This window comes from Schistosoma haematobium, chromosome 1 (genome assembly GCF_000699445.3).
Source record: "Schistosoma haematobium chromosome 1, whole genome shotgun sequence".
Classification (NCBI taxonomy): Eukaryota; Metazoa; Platyhelminthes; class Trematoda; order Strigeidida; family Schistosomatidae; genus Schistosoma; species Schistosoma haematobium.
The window spans coordinates 53,809,856-53,831,054 of NC_067196.1; the positions used below are offsets into that span (position 1 = coordinate 53,809,856).

Sequence of the window (21,199 nt, forward strand, 5' to 3'; positions counted from 1 at the left end):
AGGCTTTCTTATTCACTATATCGTATATAACTCGTAGGTTGGTTCTGGCATCTTCTCTATGAATTTCTCTCGACATGCATTTTCACGAAGGCAGTTTGTAATGAAGGCAAGTTCTTCCAGGCATTCCTTCGAGCAAAGTTTACGAGGGCGGTCAAAAAGGGGTTCGTATAAGTTCATTTATATAACTTATTGGACAAAAACTTGTAATTGAGATAAACTCCACTCCAGGCATTTTTGTGATGGATGTTTCTTTGTAATATGCCGTTTGAGGTTCATGTGATCCCAATATCTAAAAAATGGACGCTATCTTTTATTTCATTTTCCGTACGGAACATGCTTTGTTAAACAGACTGAGTAGTTACATAGAATGCTTATAATTGTTGCGGATAAGAAATATATCATCACTATATCTACAAGAGTATAGTTCCTTCGATTACGCGCTTGAGCTTCCTATGTTCCCCCATAAACATAGCCAGAATTGAGCACAGATGGCTACTCCATCAGGTTAGCGGCACAACACATTGTTGAATTGTTATTGTACATTTTCGGTATACAAAATCAGGGGCTGTTTAAACTCATTGACTGGCAAAGGAAGGAGTTCAGGATATTCACATAAGATACCTGTCGTTTCTTCCAAAGGAATCTTTGTGGAGAGAGACGAGACGTCAAAAGATACCATGAAATTATCGAAAGCATTTGAGCTATCAAGCACTTGTACAAATTCGAAACTATCCTTCAGACTGTAGGGAGTTAGCTTTTTACGGACTGATTCTAAACACCAAGTCAACCAGTGGGCGAGTTTGTGGAAAGCTGATTTGGTCGTAGACATTATATACCTCATTGGGATGATAGGATTGTGTATTTTAAGTAAGCCGTATAAGTAAGGTAATTGTGGTCCTGTTGGTTTGAGTTCATTGTACGTAGGATTATAAATAAAAATTTTCTTCTAGGTTACTCTCAACTTCTTTAAAACACGCTTCTCAGTCGCATCTTTTGGGTCTTTCTGGGTATTGTCGATAATAAATCTCGTGGAATTATTTAAAATGTACATTACTTTGCTAATGTATTCGTCTCTGTTTAGGATGATTACACCAGAACCCTTGTCTGATCGAAGGAGCATTATTGTCAAGTCTTTCATAAGGTTTTTCCCTGCCTGCTGATGACTTTTTGTCAATACCTTAGATTGCGGAATTGATTTTTAAAAATAATCTTTTCTTAAGTATATCCACACAAAGTTCTAATATTCTATCAACTTTAACAGTGGAAATATGCTGTAGCAATTAAATCAAATAGCCATCGCAGTTGATTAAGGTTGCTGCAACTTTATTAATTGAATACACTTATTAACGAGGAATAGATGCAGATGAACTCTTTATTACACATGGATAGTAGTAAATAATGTTGAATTGAGGAATGAAAACTTCTAATCATCTAAAAAAATACAGACTAATAACTAGTAACTCAAATAAGACGGATATTTCTTGACTGGCTAAGATCTCAAATATTATTTGCGAAGTAGTGTAACTCTGTAATCGTGCATGTGATTTTGAAAAAGGCTGTAACCCACGGCTTTCATGAAAGTGTTAAGGATACCTCCTGGTATCCATAATACTTATGGAATAGAAGTTCTATATCCTAAATTTATGACTGTCAGCCCCAGATGTATATTTTTTAGTTCATGGAATACTGTCAACGTTAAATACAAACTTCCAGAAAACATTTTCAGAGTCCGTTAGATAGGCAATATGTATCCCCCGACCGTAGCTGCTACCTTGACGTGGTGGTCGGGCTTGCCTATCATGATGACCCAACCGAACTATATTGGCTGGAACATATGTTCCTGTAGGTTCTACCATGTCAGGCAGGTCGATTGGAGAACGGTAAGACTAAAAGCAGCAACTCAAGGTCTGAGGGCGAAGTCGTACTGCTGACTGTAGACGGGTGTGACAGCAGTAAGATGTTTCCCTCGGACAACCAGCATCTGCAGCGATGCTGCCTTCTCACAAGGAAGGAAGGGGTTAGAAAAGGTTGACCGTAAAGATGTCATACCTCACCTTACCTCACGGATTTCCGTCTCCGGCGGTAAGGCCCTTTGAAGAGCGGAGCTAACACGTTAAAAATCTCCTACAGAAAGGCCATGCGCGACCGGCCTCAAGCAGTTGTCCCTTGGACTCTGAGGTCACGCTCCCAGGTCGTTAAGACGAACACTAATCCAACTTTCTTTCCAGGTTCCTCAGGAAATACCCTTCCACGATGTGGGCAGCCGGGAAGTGATATCAGCCCTCATGCACGTAACAACACGCGAGACCAAGTTGGTCACATTCGAATCATTCCTACGCCTCTTAATAACTCTCTTATCTCCACGACTAACCCTTCTCACGTCCCTTTATCGCCTTGCACCGCTAGTGCGAACGATTCGAGTACGCGGAACGTTATTCCTGGTCTCCTGAAACCACGTTCCAAACTACATCTAGGAGCTTTTAACGTTCGAATATTGTGCCAAATTGGACATCAGGCTTCCTTAGCTAGAACTTTAGAATCTCGTGCCATCGATGTGTGCTGCGTCTCCGAAACGCGCATACAGGATCTGAGTAGCGTCATTCATTTGACCTCACCATGTCAAAATATAGAACCAACTCGATTCACTGTTCGTGTATTTGGAAGCATTGAGTCCTAGGGCAGAACTAGTTCTCTTAGACTGGATCCCAGTAGACAGTCGTTTGTGCACTGTCCAACTAAACGGAACAGTAAGGACTCGGAAAGATGGGGACACTTGTCGTTGCCTCTTCGTCGTTTCTGCTTATTCTCCCACTGACTGGATCGCAGATGATGTAAAAGATGAGTTTTACAGAAAACTCTCCGACCTTCTCCGAAATGCTAGGCGCTCGGATGTAGTAATAATGGCCGATGACTTTAGTGCTCAAGTAGGTAAACTAAGCGAAAGGGAAAGACACCTGGGTGGATCTCATGGTGTCATGGCTCAAACAACAGATAATGTCGACCGTCTGTTGCAGCTATGCTCAGATAACCGCATGTTTCTTGCTAATACGGAAAAATAACCCATTGTGTCATTGAATAAGAAAAAGAGAATTTTCTTTTCGACGAAATCATTTACTTAAGCTGTACGTTCTTATACAATTTCTCCATATAACTATATATACGAACGTACAGCTTAAGTAAATAATTTTGTCGAAAAGAAAAATTTCTTCGCTGAATTCTCTTTTTTATAAGGAAAAACATCTTTTGACATGGCGACCCTCGAATTCGTCCCAACGTTGGACCCAGATAGATCAAATCGCCATCAGCCACCGATGGAGGGGCTCGATAGAAGACTGTCGCTCGTTCTGGAACACATACTTAGATTCAGATCATGTTATAGTGCTAGCGCGTGTTTGTCTGCGTCTTACTGGATATAGGAAAGACGCTGCAAGGAAACCTCTTAGGGCCCTACTTAATGATAGTCAAGCTAAGAGTATATTGCAGGAACAACTAGGAAAATAGTTAGGCAGCCATGTATGTGATGCCCACCCCGAGGCAGCATGGAATGATATCCAAAAAACTGTGAAAACTGCAATGATATCTGCTAGTACGGTAGACCACAAGGTTAGGGAGAAACACTGGATCTCAGCAGCATCTACCGCACTCATAGATGCTCGAACACTCATTCCATCTGGCTCTGAACATAACGAAGAGCGGAGTCAGCTTAAATGCAAGCTAACAAGAAGCCTACGCAATGATCGCGAACAGTGGTGTGCAGCGAAAACAAGAGAGATGGAAAAGGCAGCGGCAATAGGTAATAGCAGACAATTGTTCAGACTTGTTAAGGAAACCGGTATTAGGAACCCGACTGTTAGCGAAACAATGACATATAATACATTCTCAATCCAGTAGATTGGATCGATGGGCAGAACACTTTAGGGATCAGTTCAACTGGCCTTCAGCCACACTTCGGTTTCCCACGATCTCCAGTCAATCTGAATGGCAAGTTAATGTAGGTCCTCCGTCTCTTTACGAAGTTGAAAAAGCTATAGGAAATCTGAAGCGAGGGAGAGCAGCAGGCCCTGACAGGTTTACTCCTGAATTTTTTAAGGATGGTGGTCCAGTATTAGCAGTGAGGTTGACTGAGGTCTTAGGTAGAATTTGGGAACTGGACGTAATCCCATCTGACTGGTCTCAATCACTGATTGTGCCAGTCTATAAGAAAGGACAAAAGTCCTCTTGTGACAATCATAGAGGAATCAGTCTGACTAATATAGTGTCTAAAGTATTAGCTTCAATAATACTTCGACGCCTAACCAAAGCTCGTGAAGAACAGACTAGAGAAAATCAGGCTGGTTTTCGACCTGGACGTGGTTGTATAGACCAGATATTCACACTACGTCAGGTCCTAGAACATAGACATAAATTCAGACGCCCCACAATCGTAGTATTTCTCGACCTTAAGGCGGCATTCGACTCTGTTGACCATGATGTTCTATCGCAGTGTTTGTCATTGTAAGGAGTACTAAAGAAGTACATTAATCTTATAAAGGCTCTCTACTCGAACACAACTGGTAGAGTGAGAGCTTATGACGAACTGTCATCAGAATTGATTACCTCAAGTGGTGTTCGTCAGGGCTGTCCACTCTCTCCATTCTTGCTTAACTTTGTCGTTGACGTGCTTTTAGAGATGACACTTTCCTCATCTAAATTTTCAGGAGTTGAACTTCTACCGGGAGATTCACTTTTTGACCTAGAATACGCCGATGACATAGTTCTATTTGGTGAGGACGCTGACAAAATGTAGTCTTCTAACCACTATAAGCAACAATGCAAGCATGTTCGGCATGCGATTCCCCCCTCAAAATGCAAAATGTTGCTTCAGGATTGGGTTGCATTGACACCCGAACTAATGATAGGGAGTGAAGTAGTTAAGCATGTTGACCATTTCACTTATCTGGGAAGTCTCATCAGCCCTTGTGTTCTAATGTGTGTTGAAATCTCAGCACGGATACAGAAGGCTCGACTAGATTTTGCCAACTTGAGTCATTTATGGCGTAGGCGAGATATCCGTCTATCAACCAAAGGACGAGTTTACTGCGCAGAAGTTCATTCCGTCCTACTTTACGGCAGTGAAACATGGCCGGTAAGAGTAGAAGATATTCGCAGTTTATTAGTATTCGATCACAAGTGTCTTCGAAACATTGCTCGTATATCCTGGGACCATCGAGTAAGTAACGCAGTTGTTAGGAAACGGGTATTAGATAAGAATGGCAAATCAACTGGTGAAGTAGTGGAACTTCATCAGTTGAGATGGCTGACTAATATGTATCTATTCCTAGTGTAATTAATTTCATTTCTCACCGCCTAAATGTAAAGGGTTCGTGACCTCTAAATTCATTGACTGTCAGTGGAATATCATAACAAGAGTACTTAGATACCTAACAACCTTTTCGATTTAGTGATTAATGAATTTAGCTGGGTTGTACAGATGTGAAAGCTAAAACCACAGTAGCTGTCATTAAAAATTACAAGTTAAATGCCGGATTGTCTAAAGTTAGTTGATTAGGATCAGCTTTGTTTATTTAGAAAAATATGCACGGGAACTTCAAGGGAACTATTATGTTTAAGTATTGCTCAGTGAACATGATGTACAATGACTGATTTATCTGAGGTTCACGATATGTATATTAAGGGAAGAGATAATTGTAGACACAAAAAATATCTGAAAATTTTGTTTGACTAAATAAATCTTCAGTAATTTAATACAGCTTCTGTCAATATGAAATATCAAGAATAATACTCACACTACATTACAGTAATAAAATAAACAACGAAATTTTGTAATTTGTGCACGAGTTTGATTGAAGCAAATTAAACTATTTACGGTAACAAGATCAGGCATACTATATCCACTAGCCTGTTCATCACAAACAAATGGCCGAAAACTTTGTTACTCGAATGAAATACATAAGGTGTGATACTTTCTGTTTGCACATTCGAATATGTTGCGTAACATTTATTGGTTAAATCAATCTTTGCTGTCGAAAGAAAAACAAAATTCTGGTGTGATTTTTATACATGTATTTAGAAAATATCGTTGACGATTTCACTGAGAATATGAGAGAGGTCATTCATCATTTATCCTAGGTATTCATCTGTACCAACGTCAAACTGATACTATGTGTAAAACTTAGGAATAATTAAAACGACGGATCAATCAGAATAAACCAGTACTAAATTTATTAACTATAAGGAAATAACTTACTGTATTTAACTGACTTCAATTCTCTAAACCGCGATTAAGAGATAAGAACTAGGTTCTGGCTAAAGGAAAATATCACTCGAATAAAGGTATCTCATGGAAGTGAGTTAATCGTGAATATATTTTTTGAATGAAAGCCTTATTCAAAACACTAAGATGTTAACTACAGTTCAATGTTATTACAGCAAGGAACAAAACAACCAAGTGTCTTTTATATCAGAATATATTATGCTATAAAAAAGACTAAAGGCAAACACTGCCGTATATGCAAACAAGTGGAAGAATCAACATGGGTGGGAAGGGATAGTTATAGCAGAAGCATCTAATTATATCCAATATGTAACAATTAACACAAAATGTAAGAATAAAGAATATATGTGTATGTATAGATTAAATGAAGAGATTCAAAATAACCGCAATTAAAAACTTTTTTCTAGTAATCGAAGACAATTTAATAAGACACAAATGAAGACTGATTAAATGCCTTATTGAGATGTCACACAGCCTTTCATTGGTAGTAATCATGATGATACATACTATAGTCTATGTTATTGTATTGTTCATGAACATAAATGCACGAAAACGTGATGTGTATGTCATTCACAGATAATATATTAAAAACAGAACGGTAAGAAACAATGTAGAACAGAAAGAAAGAATAATGACAAATAGGGAAATATATTTCCGAAAATAAATAAAATAATAAGTACGTAAATAATGTGTCATTAAATCAATTATTTGGTTTTTAGTATCATATAATATGAAATGATTTACAGAATTAATTCAAGCTGTAAATTACAAATATTCTGATAGTTTAATTTGGTTTTCTATTCATACAGTAATAATTGCGCGGGAAAATCTAAATATACAAATAAAAAACAAGTTTCTGAAATACAATTCATAATGATAATAGTAACCACGTAAATGGTTCTTATTGGTGATTACATCAGGATATAGTAACACAATAATAATAGTAATAATCATTACTATTATTAAGAGAATTGATAAGGTATGAAGAGAAAAATCACCACGAAAAAGAATCCCATCGTTAAAAGAAAAATGGCAAATGTCATAGGTACATGGAAAATAGAAAACTTTTAGTGAAGGTCATGAAACAATGTAGAGTCCATTAAAGAAAAAAATACACATTAAGAATTTGTTGAATGCAATAATAATTACAATAAACACCACATAACATATTAGAAACTAAACAGGCAAATAGATCTGGAGAACTAATTATGAATATTGAGCTGATTACAACCGTGTATTTATTAAAAGCTACTGCGTTTGGTTGTCAAATAATGAAATGATGAAAGATCAGAGTTTGAATTGCATGTATTGCACACGGATGAATTCACACTACCGACACACTACAGAAAGTAAACAATATTGACCGGATATGAAGAACTTTGGCAAAGATCAAATGCTAAATCTAGTTTAATCCTCAACAGGTTCATTTGTAAAATGACATGGGTAAAATATACTCAAAGATGAAAGAGATTCATACTTTTAATAAACTAAATACAAACTCAAATTTTTAATATTTAGACCGCGTTATTCTGTTGAATATTCCAAAGCATGAGGTTTAACATTGGGTATATTATCAGTTGATATGATTGGATTGTCTCCTAAATTTACCTCAGAATTACAAACATGGTCATCGGAATTAGGAAATGTACAGTCAGGAACAGCTTCATGTTCTAATTTAGACTGTAATCCTGATGGCACAACTAACTGATGCTGACTTTGGTGGTGTTTACTCCTGTGCTTAGGTTTGCCACGACTAAAGAAGTTTACAAGAGCATTTCTTTTCTTTAACAACCCACCTTTTAAATGTGGAGTAGTTTCATTTTGTAAAATATTATCTGATAGTTTTGAGCTCTGAAAATGTAATAAAATGGATAATTAAGGAATGATTACAGTTATAAATAACAACAATAACTAATTTAGATGAAATTTATTAAACAAACTACAATACTAAAAATGAGAGATCAGAACACGATAAGAAATGGAGCAAACTGATAGAATAAAAATGGTATCCAGGATGCTATGAATTATTCGTGGTAGTACGATTTCTATCCAATGCTAATCAAACACGACCCAAAACTACTTTGCAAGTCATAAATAATTAGGGATGTTTCTAATCAATAAAACGATGATATTACTATAATTATACCAGCTGTATTTCGTAATACAGCATTTAACAATTATGATTTTAAAAGCTGTCGTATTAGCTATGGAAGGCTAGCCATATACAACTATTATCAGTGAGCTATAAAATGGTTTTTCAGACGAGAAATGAACAACAGTTGTCTGTCTTGTGACCTTTATTTTCGACCTTGATTAATTACTAAACTGACAAGAAAACTCATGATCGCACTACTTTAGGTAGATATTTTATCTGAAAAAATGACTTTAATTTCCTGACCTGTCATATGTACATCCATGCTCACCTAGGTGGATAGCGATTTTGTTCTCTGAAATATATTCAATTTAAATTTTAAGCTCAGTCTAGTGAGAAAAACTGTTAACTTGACAAGAAAAATAATTATACACTGCCTCAGTTTAGAGTAATATAATTAAGGAAATATTCATTCATTATATACAGAGAAACATTATTAAAGCGAGCATTAGTATTACCACTTTAATCTAGCTAATAAACACAAATAAGAAGTTTTATATTCAAATTCTCAATTGAATACACCCAATAGATTAGATGTCAGGCATATTATTTACATCTTTCAGGACTATCTCATTACGCTTATAAGAGCTATAAATATCAAAAACAATATTTGACGCCTAACAATAAACCTATGTGAAAACTGAAGTATAACATTCCAAGCAGTTATTCAACTGGCATTAATCTTAGAAGCTATTTATACAAACTTGAATGGTTGAGAATCTATTGTCGATATACATTTGTGGTAATGCCAAGGATAATTGTAATAATTTTGTGCTCGAAGCATTTTATACAATACACTTAAAACTCACTTTACTTTGTCATCTTAGATGATCACACTACTTCCACTACCAGACATCCGACAGTCATTCATCAGTTACAAATCAATAAGGTAAACAGGGTACATGACTTTAAGAAACTGACTATTAGGAAGTAGGATACTTTCCAACTCAATAAAACATACATTCCAAACGAAAAAATCCATATATTATTATTAAAGAATTGACAAATATATGAACTTGTAGTAATATGACCTTAAACTACCTTATAAATGTATACTGAAAAACAATATGAAGATGAAACAAGCTCTTAGAATGTAACAGCACAACAACTATCCATTATACCACGAAGCAGTGTTTTAGTGTAGATATGTAAAATACAAGGGAAACATTATAGATTAAGAAATTTCGTAACTAGCGAAAAAAAAGTCCACGCAAGTTAATCGTACAATTTGAGGGGAGATGTATTCTGATTTATAGACTGCATCAAGGATTTAAGCACCAGAGAAGACACGATGATATCATTAGATGTGATAGGATTATACGCAAATGTTCCTTTTATGGAGGCAGTAACTATATGTGATACAAAATTTGAGAAATGGGAACAGACATCATGATCCCAGTAGATGTAATTAAGAACTTATCATTAAAACAAATTATGGATAGGAATATTATGTTTGGTGGAATAGTATACAAAAAAAGGGAATAGAGCAGAAATGGGTTCACTATTGAATCCAAATATCAGTCAGTATTTTCCCTTGGAAAATTAGGAGACGAGCTAGTTGCAGTTCACTGGGTTTTTTTACAGCCAATACATGAACGATGCTTTCATCCTCTGTAAAGACCATACTGATCAGTTAAAGGCGCTTGGAACATTTAATGAAGTCCATGCGGGAAGAAAGCAGAGGTAGAATAAACTATTTTTCTTTATTTTGTAATATTCCAGTCTACATCCCATAGATAGATTCGGTTTGTTTTAAATTTGAAATATTCATTTTGTCAGTTTAATGGTAAAGAGAGTATTCATCACTGTTATGATTATTATTCCAGTCTATATCCAACCCGTTTTGTTGATTATAATTGATGGCTGATGCCACCAAGACGTCAAACTACCGCGAAAATGTCATTTCAAAACACCAACAAATTAAAACTGAAGCAGAATAGTTACTTGAAATATCTTTCCGTAAATAAAAATATGTTATATGGATATAATTTGATAACTGCATAGATTTATCATACACAAATAATATGAAATGATTTGCAGGAGTGTAAAACGCTTTTTTTTACTGAGAATGTTCAATTACATCAGTACTGTTAGTCAATGCTAGGATTGTTTTAATAATTAATATAATCACATCGTATAGAATTAATTCAAAAAGATTCTGGTGATTGCATGGATATTGAAGACAAAAACCAAATTTGCAACCAGTTGATTAAAATTATCATTTATTTGGGTTTGTTCGTGAAATCAGTCTTGTATTGATGTGCCATTCATTGGAAATATTGGTAGATATTTGGTTGGTTTGTCATTTAAATTACACTTCCCTAACAAGTGACGAGAATATTAGCATAACACTGACAAGAACTAGAATCGCGATTACATGAACGGTGAGTATTCTAGAAGATAATTAATAAATGCAAATCCTTACAGACATTGTATAATATTTAACTCATTCAAAATCACAGAAAGTTAGAGATGGTATAAATTAACCATAATTTGTCTTAAAAGACAGAACGTAGTGCTGTCATTCAGAAAATTATATTTAATCCAATTTGCTTTAAATTTCCAGTTTAAAAGTAATCTAGTAGTAGTAAACACTAAAATAAACATAACTTAAATTTGACTTACAACAGATTGATTAGTCAGCTTTAAGGAGCTATTTGCACTTTGAGAAGATTTGCGGTAAACTGATGTGTCACACACATCATCACCAGTTTGATCATCACAAGTTAAGAACTTCGAATCTACAAGTTTTTCGCGATTCGGAAATTGACGCTCGGCAGATAAAGACCGAGCAAGACAAACTGGTCGATCTTGAGATCTTGATTTAAGAGGGATAATTGGGCGTGAAGCGGAAGACTGTCTTCCTGTTCCAGTCTCTTTTGTGCCTATGGAAGATGAGTTAGAACCTAATCTAACTGGGCGTTTCATTGTAAAGCTTGGCCACTTTTTATGTGGTTGTTGACTTGCTTGATTACATGAAGATATGGATATAGATAACTGAGCATCAGTTCGTACAGATTGATCTGTACTAAAAGTTGACGTAAGTTCATGTGTTAATGAATCCTTAGCTAAAAATCAGAAACAAAGCGAAGATAAATGAGAAACTATAAAAAATATGAAAGAATGAAATTAGGATTCGACGTGATTTATTTAACAAACATGAATTAATGTTTTACACATGGTCCGTATATTTTTGAGTGACACTAACCAGATGTTGAGACTAAAGTACATAGGGGTGTTTTGGAAACTGGGACTTAATGGTTGTAAGCCGGATGTTTTGATCACTAAGCTGTTGTTTTAAAAATGATAAAGTAACTCGTCTATAAAGAAACTAGTGATTTACAAACATTGTACACAGTATCAAATTTAAGAAACTTACAAATACTTAGTAACTAGCAAATATTTAACCAAGATGTAAATAGATAATTTACAGACAATAAAAAGATTTAGCGGTTGCATCTCAATTTAGCTCTATAACAAAGGCATTAGTAATTAGAAACTCTAATTATCCAGTGTATCTTTCCGCTTGCAGTAGATGCTCTAGAACTGTAAATAGCACCTTATTCATGCATATATTGAGGTCTGTTAGAAAGCCTCAAAACCAAAATATAATGTAATAAAAATATCTATCAGTTAAGGGAAACTAAAGTTGGATATGACTCTTACATATTACACAACACTGAATCTTAAATCTCAAATTAGAAGGGTGGATCTCTTATACTACAATTACCACGACACTTATTCGAAGTTAAATAAAATCACAGGACTTATTGGTTAACACGTTTTATCACATGTATGCAATCACATTATTGACGGAATGTAAAATTCAGTTACTGATTGAACTTCAGTTTGAAAGATTTCCTCACTGACACTTCCAAAAAAATATTAGTTTTGCCATTAACGGTTGGTGGTCGTTGTTGTTATTTAAATAAAAACGCATAAAATTGTGGATCAGTATAAATCATCACATTTACAGCAAATACACAAAAATATTGTCCGAAACAAAAAAAATCAGTGAATGGAAATGCATAAAGATAGCAGAGAAACGCTTGAAGCTTTGAAGACCTTTGTTCACCAGAAATAAATCCGCTACGAAACCCTTTCTGATAGTCTTCTGAGGCTTCAAAATTTTTCGACTATGGAACCGGTATTAACAATTCGAGCTAGGAAAAAATTATTCCTAGAATCCCAAACATAAATATATGTAACAGTTTTTAGTGTTCTGAATGTATAAAACAAAACAGGCTTCACTATCCAAGAACCTTAAGTTACGTGATAACCTTATAAGTTATCATTGAAACTCGCATACAAGAACCAAGTGTGGTTATTCACTTGACCTCAGATAGCAAATATACATTAAATTAATTAATTAAAGCAGATAGATTTCGGCACACTTGCGTACCAACAAAATGCACCACACGAATAAAGTAACGGTAATGTGGAGAGGAAATTTTCATACAATCAATCAATAAATGGATAGGTAGAGTACTTAATGAGCTTCAGTTCAGTTAAAAGTAAACACAAGAGGAGTTTCATTTAAGAGAGGTCATCTCACTTTTGTGAACAATGTAATAGGAAGCTACAACAAAATCATCACTAGCCCAAATTTTGAGCAATATATGATAACGTTTCAAGCCACTAGGTCTCACAATCTCTAGAATCCCAACCTGAGAGTCGTGATGGCAATATCATAATGCCAGTTTCCATGACAGTGCCATCGTACAGACCGATCACACCTGGGCTTTTTTACCATATCACATGGTCAATTTGATTTCAGGCTTCAATATAAGAGGGAGGAACGCCAAGTAGAAAGTGAGCAGTCATGGTAACCGTCTTCTGCACTTATGTAGACCATAATCATTTTAAGTCGAGCATCAATTTTAGACATGAATGTGGACTCGTCTTTTGAGCACCAGGTAAGTGACTCTTTATAGGTTCAGAGGCATATGTATAGAATTATGTTCGAGAGGAGTCAGCCCCAACAGGCATAATTGGAAAGGTGTTATGCAGTACAATGTCGTGAAAATGAGTGGCCGAAATCAGTCAGTCAGCTACAACGTAGGACCAGGCACATTTATGCATCGGTCCAAGTTACCATACCTCATTAACACAACAAGATGGACACCGGATTCATATAAGTGGTGAATTCAGAGGTGGTAATATATAAAAGAAAGATTGCAATAAGGATATAGTACAGGAAGAAAGAATTAGTTCGTAGAAAGAAAGATGTGAAGTGATCTTAATCTCTTAGTTTAAGAGAAGACAGAAAGTGTATACACCGACGCCATTGTGATCAATTCTGAGCCATGTCACCAAGGGTCTCCAACCATTGGTTACGAAAGTCACGCGGACCCCAACCAAGTAGTCTGCATCTATCAACATGGCTCACACTAGGAGTTAGTGACTTCAAGCACTGATGCCACGTTTTGGTTTGGCCGCCCCTAACCTTCTTCCAACCATCTCCAACACCGGTTAGGATTGCACGTCGTGGTAATCAATGTTCAGGCATACGTAACACGTGACCCAACCATCTCAGTCGATGAAGATTAACAAACTCGTCAACTGATTTACCATCATTCCCTAATACCCTGCGTCTAACCTCAATATTACTTACCCGGTGATCCCAGCAGACTCCAGCAATATTTCTAAGGCATCTGTGGTCAAATACTAGTAGCTTACGAGTGTCTTCTACTCTTAAAGGCCATGTTTCGCTGCCGTGAAGTAAAACAGAAATAAGCGTGAATGCTTTTGTACCTTCGAAGCAGGAAGTCTAGGTGCACTACTGGCTGGTAATCGAGGTATATTTTGGAGCTACACAAGTATCGTTCTAACAATTAGCACTGACAATTTAAGGAAATATATATTCTTATGTAACTGTCAAAGATAAAAGAGCTTGGATAACAGGGTTTTTAGGATAATGACCTCCAAATATAGCTGTCGATTAACTGGAGAACAAGAATGACCAACTTAAGAAAACTCGACAAATGTGATGCCCAACAACACGTTAAGATCAAATATTTATGCTTCAACATTTTCGAACACAGGCACACTTGCAGATTCGTTGAAGCTTTATAAAAATTTGCATATATATCATAACGATAAGCTGGGTTCTGAAAACATTCAAGTTAGAAATTTTAAATGGGAAATTCGGATCAGACATCCTTTGTAAGATCTAGTGGGAAAAACAGTTTATTTGAGAAAATACAAGAAAAAACCCACTTCCGTTAAAGTTGCTCTCATGTTTATGAATTAAAAAGAAACTAAAGTACGCCAGTCACAGGCTTTTATTCGGAAACATGTTTGATAAAGTTTCAAACCATTGAGTTAGATTATCTCTCGGACCACAGCTAAGGAATCGTGATAGACTGACAAATGCCAGTTCTGCACAGCTTTCTATTATTATCCAGCATGTCACAAAGTACAATGTGGGACTCACTGAGACGATGTTCGTTGTACACGTCGATGATAACGTCAATTTAATGATCATCACTGTGCCAAACTTTCACATTATAAATATAGTGTTGCCTCTGAACTTCAGCGATTTTTCGGACACAGTTTGCCTTTCATCAATCTAGCAACCATCAGCATTCAAACAGCTACCCAGATAAAAAACTTTTCGACTACTATCTGCTCACTAACACGAGTCAGTAAATTTAGTGTGTGAAAAGTACATGACATAGGTATATATATTGACTGACAACTGATTTAGTGTCGATTGCATAGTCTGATTATTCGAAACGTACTTTATTTGAGAATCAACGGTCAAATTTAGGATTCTAAGAAATTACTTGTGTGTTAAGTGTTATACAAACAACTTACCCCATCCTTCATCCCGAGTGCTAGTGTTGAATTTCCTTGGATCTTGGAGAGCAAGCAAAAATTCGTGCTGCATATGCTGAATATCACGCAACTGTACAACCCATGCTTCTCTATTCGAACAGCTAATAGGATCAATAACATAGACGAAGTCTTTTCCAGGAGTTTGGTCTAAAATTGCAAACCGCAGATCGTCAGGTGAATAGCCACTGCACAAAAGATTATCAATAGTTGCAGCTTCTGAATTTATGTGACCACTCGAAAGAGTACAATTGTACCAATGAGACTGAAGAGCAACAATAAGACAAGAACAGTCAATAAAAATACTTTGCAATGATGTAAATCAAGATTAAGTTGTAGTAAATAGTTCAGAAAAGGGATCCATTCAAAAATTTATTCAATTGAGTATAAAAACAAACTGAAATATACTGGACCTGTATTTCTGCAAAAATTCCAAGTAAAAATGTACGTAAATGCACAGTAGCAAGGGTTACCACATGAATGGTGGAAATCTATCCAAGCTTAATAAATTAACATTAAACTATGAAGGGCATTCATTTACCACCTCTGTCTATACTTACACATCAGTAGCATTTATGTGAGACTTAAAGTGGGATATGTTAGCAACTTGAATACTGTATACAATAGATATCTTTTTTACCACAAATCTTGTTAATAAAAATGGATAGTGGCTAGCAGTGGGATCCAGGACACGCGTTTCGTCCTATTTGGGACTCGTCAGCTGGATGTACCTACACTTCAGAGTTGATGTTCACTCTGGGACTCGAACCCAGTACCGTTCGCTCCAAACACCATCGCGTTATTCACTTAGCTACTGAGTCCTGATAGCCACTTGGTTGTGCAATGAGGTGAAGTTTAATTCATTTGATAGTTTTACTTGAATCTTCCCATTGATGTTTAGGACTGCAATTGATCAGTCTCGGATCAATTAAATCAAATCTTGTTAAGAAAAATTTGTTGGAGGAAACCAGAGAAAATGACGATTGATGTTCTCCATACGTTGCACTTGGGGATATGACATCAATATCACTCTTCTGATCACCGTATAAAATTTTGGAGATGCTTTGTAAATGTTATCAAATCACACTATAAGAGCTTTACAACCAGTGGAAAAAGCATCCACAGAACCTGTTGGAAGTATAAATGTTTTTATTATGCCATCTACAGTTGACATGACTCAATTAGCAAATTTAAACTAGAATGAGTGACTAGTACTGTAATTATATAATAACACTAATTAGAACAAAGTTGTCCTCAAGGGGTTAACTAATGAATAATATATCGTGTGGAATGACAAGCGATTGAATTAAATTAAGCAATTTTTGACCATGGTGATCAATTAACATTTAAACATGTGATTAGAAAATCTGCTTTAAAAGTTATCTGTACTCACCTCATAACGCATTTTGTTGACATTTATTGCAGCTTTAAACTGATAAGTAGACTGGGAAAATGTATCACTGGTAGCTACACGACGCTTTGGTTTAACTTCTTCCGTTACGAGTAGCATTTGCTCGAATAAAAACAACCGTGATTCTACAAACTTTAGATTTCCTGTAAAAAGTCCATTTCCTTCTGAGATAACAGAATTAAGGCCTTCAACAGGAGAAGGTAATCCCAAACTATTTGGTGTAGCAGAGGACGAACACATTGTGGCTGAAGTGTCTGTAGAAAGTGATGGACCCGTATTTACTCCAGATCGCCCAACATGAGAAGGGATTTTGTTAAGTGATGTATTGGTTTCAGAAAAAACACCACTGTTGACATTTTGAAGAGCCATTTTATAGGCAGTGACAGTTTCTAACAATTGCTCACGAGTAGTAGTTGCTACTAACAGATCACTGCGTAATAATATGTTTCCCAAAGCGGTTATTACTCCAGGGAAGCCATCTATACGAGCAGCCTAAAAAGTAATGAGTATTTTTTATAAACAGTGAAGCAAAAAAACTACGATGAATGTGACGATATATAAAGTGCAAGAGCGTAATCCAAAAGTTCAGTGGTTAATGCCAAAACTGAATAGCTATAATTCATTTTATGGTATAAAAGTTGGCCTGCACAACTGTACAGCATATTAAAGGTTGTACTCAATAAATAAAGACACATATGAGTGGGAGATGACAATATACAAACTATGTATGACAAGAAACGATCCACAAATATTTACATTTATTTATTTATGTATATTTTCTGTGACTTGCAGATGAATACAAAGTTAATACCATCATGTTCTAGAGCTTCACTTATCTTACACAATAAATTCGGCAAGTTGGTGCACAACATCCTATATCTGGTTGTTCCGATTATTTTGCAAACAAGGGTAGGGCCAGTAGAAAAGAAACTCAATTTATTACAGGACAATTGTTAAGCTGTGCGTTGCACGGCTACAGTAAATGATAAAATTAAAAAGTTCAGTAGCTGGGTAAACAACACGATGGTGATTGATGCGAACGGCACTGGGTTCGAGTCAAGGTGTGAACACCAAATTTGGGATGCAGGTACATCCAACTGACAAGCCCCAAACCAAACGCGCGTCCTGGATTCTACTGCCAGCTATTATCCACCCTTGCTTAAAAAACAATAGATTAAAGTACTTAAACTATTGATATGGAGTTGGGAATTTAAAAAGGAACCGAGAACTGAAGGGTAAAACATAACTGGAAATTGAAAATTCTAGTTCAGATCAATGTGTATTCGCTGATAGAAAATAGGTCCACTTTACATTGATTGAAACATCTATTTATAATACAGAAATCGGTACGGTTGTTGGTTACTTTGCTTTACAGTCGACTTTCTAGTCACTACTTAAATTTTCCACATTTGCACGAAAAGTTGAAGACTTCTAATATATCCTAATGAATTTCGTAAACCTACCGTTTTCGTAAAGACTTTTAAACTCGATGCATTCAGTACATTATTTTTCTGAAAACCATTCTAACTAAGCTTCGTTTGCAAAATATGGTTTTAGTTTACTCAATTTTCGCAAATGTTCTGTCGATATTATTCTGGCCTGAGATTTAGGTATACGAATTTCATAGTAAATTTGTGTTGTCTTCCGAGCTGGATGGCCTAACAGAGCGAACCCGTTTAGAAAAGGCAAACCACAAAAGAAGGATCAGTGGCGAATAACATCCAATGAACCCGTTTTGCATCAACCACACGACAGACCGGAACCATATAAACCAGAGAAGAGAACTGTTATATCCTAGTGAAGATCAAATTATAGGGAACTTCTGAGAACTGTCAATGGACTAATATTATATGTGTATTCTTATCGTATAGCTATTCAGTAACTAGACTGCATATCTATACTCCTCTTGTTATAAGCTTTATTTTAACCTATAGACAATCATTATACGATTTACTGTTCTTAAGTTATGTCCAGTTTATTAATTACTGTCTCCCAATCACTTTTCGGCTTGATCTTGTACAAATGCTGTTTCCTATTTTGTGGTGTGATGTGGTCCATTTGGCTTGTGTATAAACCAGGTGTGTTTGAAATAGAGGATTTACATAATGGAAGCTAGTATTGGTGTTATGGACTTAAGTGGCAGGGCCAGTAGGAAAATGACCAATAAAGACGCTAGGCTGCTCATACCAATCGAACGTCATTGGTTTGGACAGTGCTAAGATTGTATTCTTTTTCAGGTTCCCTGAATGCCCTGGTACGGCCGAGAGTGGGGAGAGTCCGCTCTCCCTCTCGAAATACTCTCACACGGCCACGCGTATACAGCCTCTGTCAGGGAAGTCCTACTCATTGCATTCTCGTGGCGGGGGTGTTGTTTACGAAAATGAGAGGACGAAAAGCGAATGTCCGGCGCTTTAACCGGATCACAAACCAATGGTGCACATGGGCTCCAGTATCCTGCGGGAACAAATGGCGTATGAACCAATCGTTGGTCACCGGCTACCATGGGATTGCATCTCCTTACGATGCTCCACTGCCTTGTGGGTTAGACCTTTAGGTCAAAGGCTCGGGGTGTGGCCCCTAAGATAACCACCTGCTTCGGACTGGGCACCCGGGCAGTATCACAGCCCACACACAAATGATGAACTCTGTATGTCTATGGAAATTATTTTTCTCGCTTCGAAAAACAATCAATTGATTCAAATTATTATTATTATTATTATTATTATTACTATTATTAATATTATTATTTTCCACATTATTCACCCTCTTTTATACTTATACAGCGGCTCGTCTTTGGTGGAAATCCGACTGTATCTAAACGTTCTCGAGTCACTGTCCGGTTGAAAATTGTATGTTACCACCGAATACGAGAACTGAAGCAGGTTTTCTGAAACCACGTGCACCATTCAAACTGGCTGCCTTCAACGTTCGCACATTTATGCAGGTCGGACAACAGATAGGGCTGGCTATGTCTTTGGAAAGTCTTAATATTGATGTTTGTTGTCTATCCGAGACCCGTATTCAAGACTCTGGCGAAGTACTACAAATTCGATCTCCATCTGTCGCTTCGAAAAGCTTGTTTTACGTGCGCTTATCCGGGGACCCTGTGGCATCTTCGTCTGGTCTTGCTGGCGTTGGTGTCGCACTAAGCGCTAGAGCTGAGGCAGCACTAGTCGATTGGGTCCCCATTAACAGTCGGTTATGTGCTGTTAGATTAGAAAGTTCCATCAAAGTGAGAAGAAATCGGCGTGAGAAACGATGTCTTTTCGTCATCTCCGCCTATGCCCCGACAGATTGCAGCCCGGATGCAATCAAGGATGAGTTTTACAACCAGTTATCTGTTCTTCTCCAGAAAGTGCGTTCGACAGATATTGTAGTACTAGCCGGAGACTTGAATGCCCAGGTCGGGCGTCTAGGCACAGAAGAGAGTCGTTTAGGTGGCCGATGGGGACTCGTTGGTCGCAGGTCAGATAACGGGGACCGTCTACTGCAACTTTGCACAGACCACAACCTGTTTCGGACTAGCACTAACTTTCGGCACAGTCATCGCCGATGTGCCACCTGGCGTCCTCCCTCTGCATCTCAAGCCTGGACTCAGATTGATCACATCGCGATCAGCTACCGCTGGCGTGGTTGTGTACAAGACTGCCGCTCCTTTTGGAGTACCTATCTGGACTCTGACCATGCCTTGGTCTGCGCCAATCTTGCCTTACTTTTCAGTGGCCAACGAAGTGACCACCACCAAAAGATTGATGTTAGCAAGCTGGTTGCAACTTCTGTTGCAAGTAAGTATCGAACCGAGCTAGCCTCTAGGCTAGCTACCACTCCACCGAAAAGTATAGATGAGCGTTGATTGCAATTGCATGACGCCATGAAAATGGCGGGAACAGTCAGTTGTGGGTTTGCGAAACGTCTCGCTTTTAAGCAGTGGGTTTCTTCAGGTTCCTTACAACTCATTGAAGCCCGTCGGTCTACTCCGGGTGACCGTGAGTTTGACCATAAACGAAGGATGTTACGTAAGGAAATTGGGCAAAGCTTGCGTAAGGACCGAGAAGCCTGATGGTCGAAGCGTGCTAATGAGCTGGAAGCAGCAACTGCATCTGGTAACTACCGGAAGCTCTTCCAGCTCATCCGAGCCACTGGCAGCAAGAAGTCTGGTGTGAGTGAAACAATCTGCGAGGATGATGGGATGTCAATCACTAACATCCATCGACGTCTTGGACGGTGGTCAGAATTTTTCGAAGGGCAGTTCAACTGGCCTGCTGCTCCGGCAACATCGGTCAGACTGTCCTGCCCTCCATGGCCGGTGACGACTGATCCACCAAATGAGGAGGAAGTCCGCAAGGAACTCCAACTCTTGAAGCGTTACAAATCACCTGGCCCAGATGACTTACCTCCGACTCTTTTTAAAGATGGTGTTGACTTTTTGACTAAGGAATTGACGACGTTGATTACAAAGGTTTGGGAACTAGAGAGTGTACCAACGTCATGGAATGAGTCGATAGTTGTCCCTATCTTTAAAAAG

The 21,199-nt window shown here is 37.3% G+C and overlaps 1 protein-coding gene across 2 annotated transcripts in view; it reads right to left on the bottom strand.

Annotated features, from left to right (window-relative positions):
• The window catches only part of MS3_00001603 (uncharacterized protein), a 40,379-nt gene that overhangs the window by 13,850 nt on the left and 5,330 nt on the right, over positions 1-21,199 (bottom strand). Inside the window, exons 2-5 of one of the 2 annotated variants that reach the window (XM_035733975.2) lie at positions 16,657-17,166; positions 15,246-15,528; positions 11,052-11,494; positions 6,248-8,125 (exon numbers count right to left, since the gene is read on the bottom strand). In XM_035733975.2, coding sequence (XP_035590183.1) covers positions 7,799-8,125; positions 11,052-11,494; positions 15,246-15,528; positions 16,657-17,166 — 1,563 coding nt within the window. In that variant the 3' untranslated portion in view covers positions 6,248-7,798. Of the gene's footprint in view, positions 1-4,426; positions 11,021-11,051; positions 15,529-16,656; positions 19,376-21,199 lie in introns of those variants that run through there. The other variant, XM_051209070.1, reaches the window with a different exon arrangement.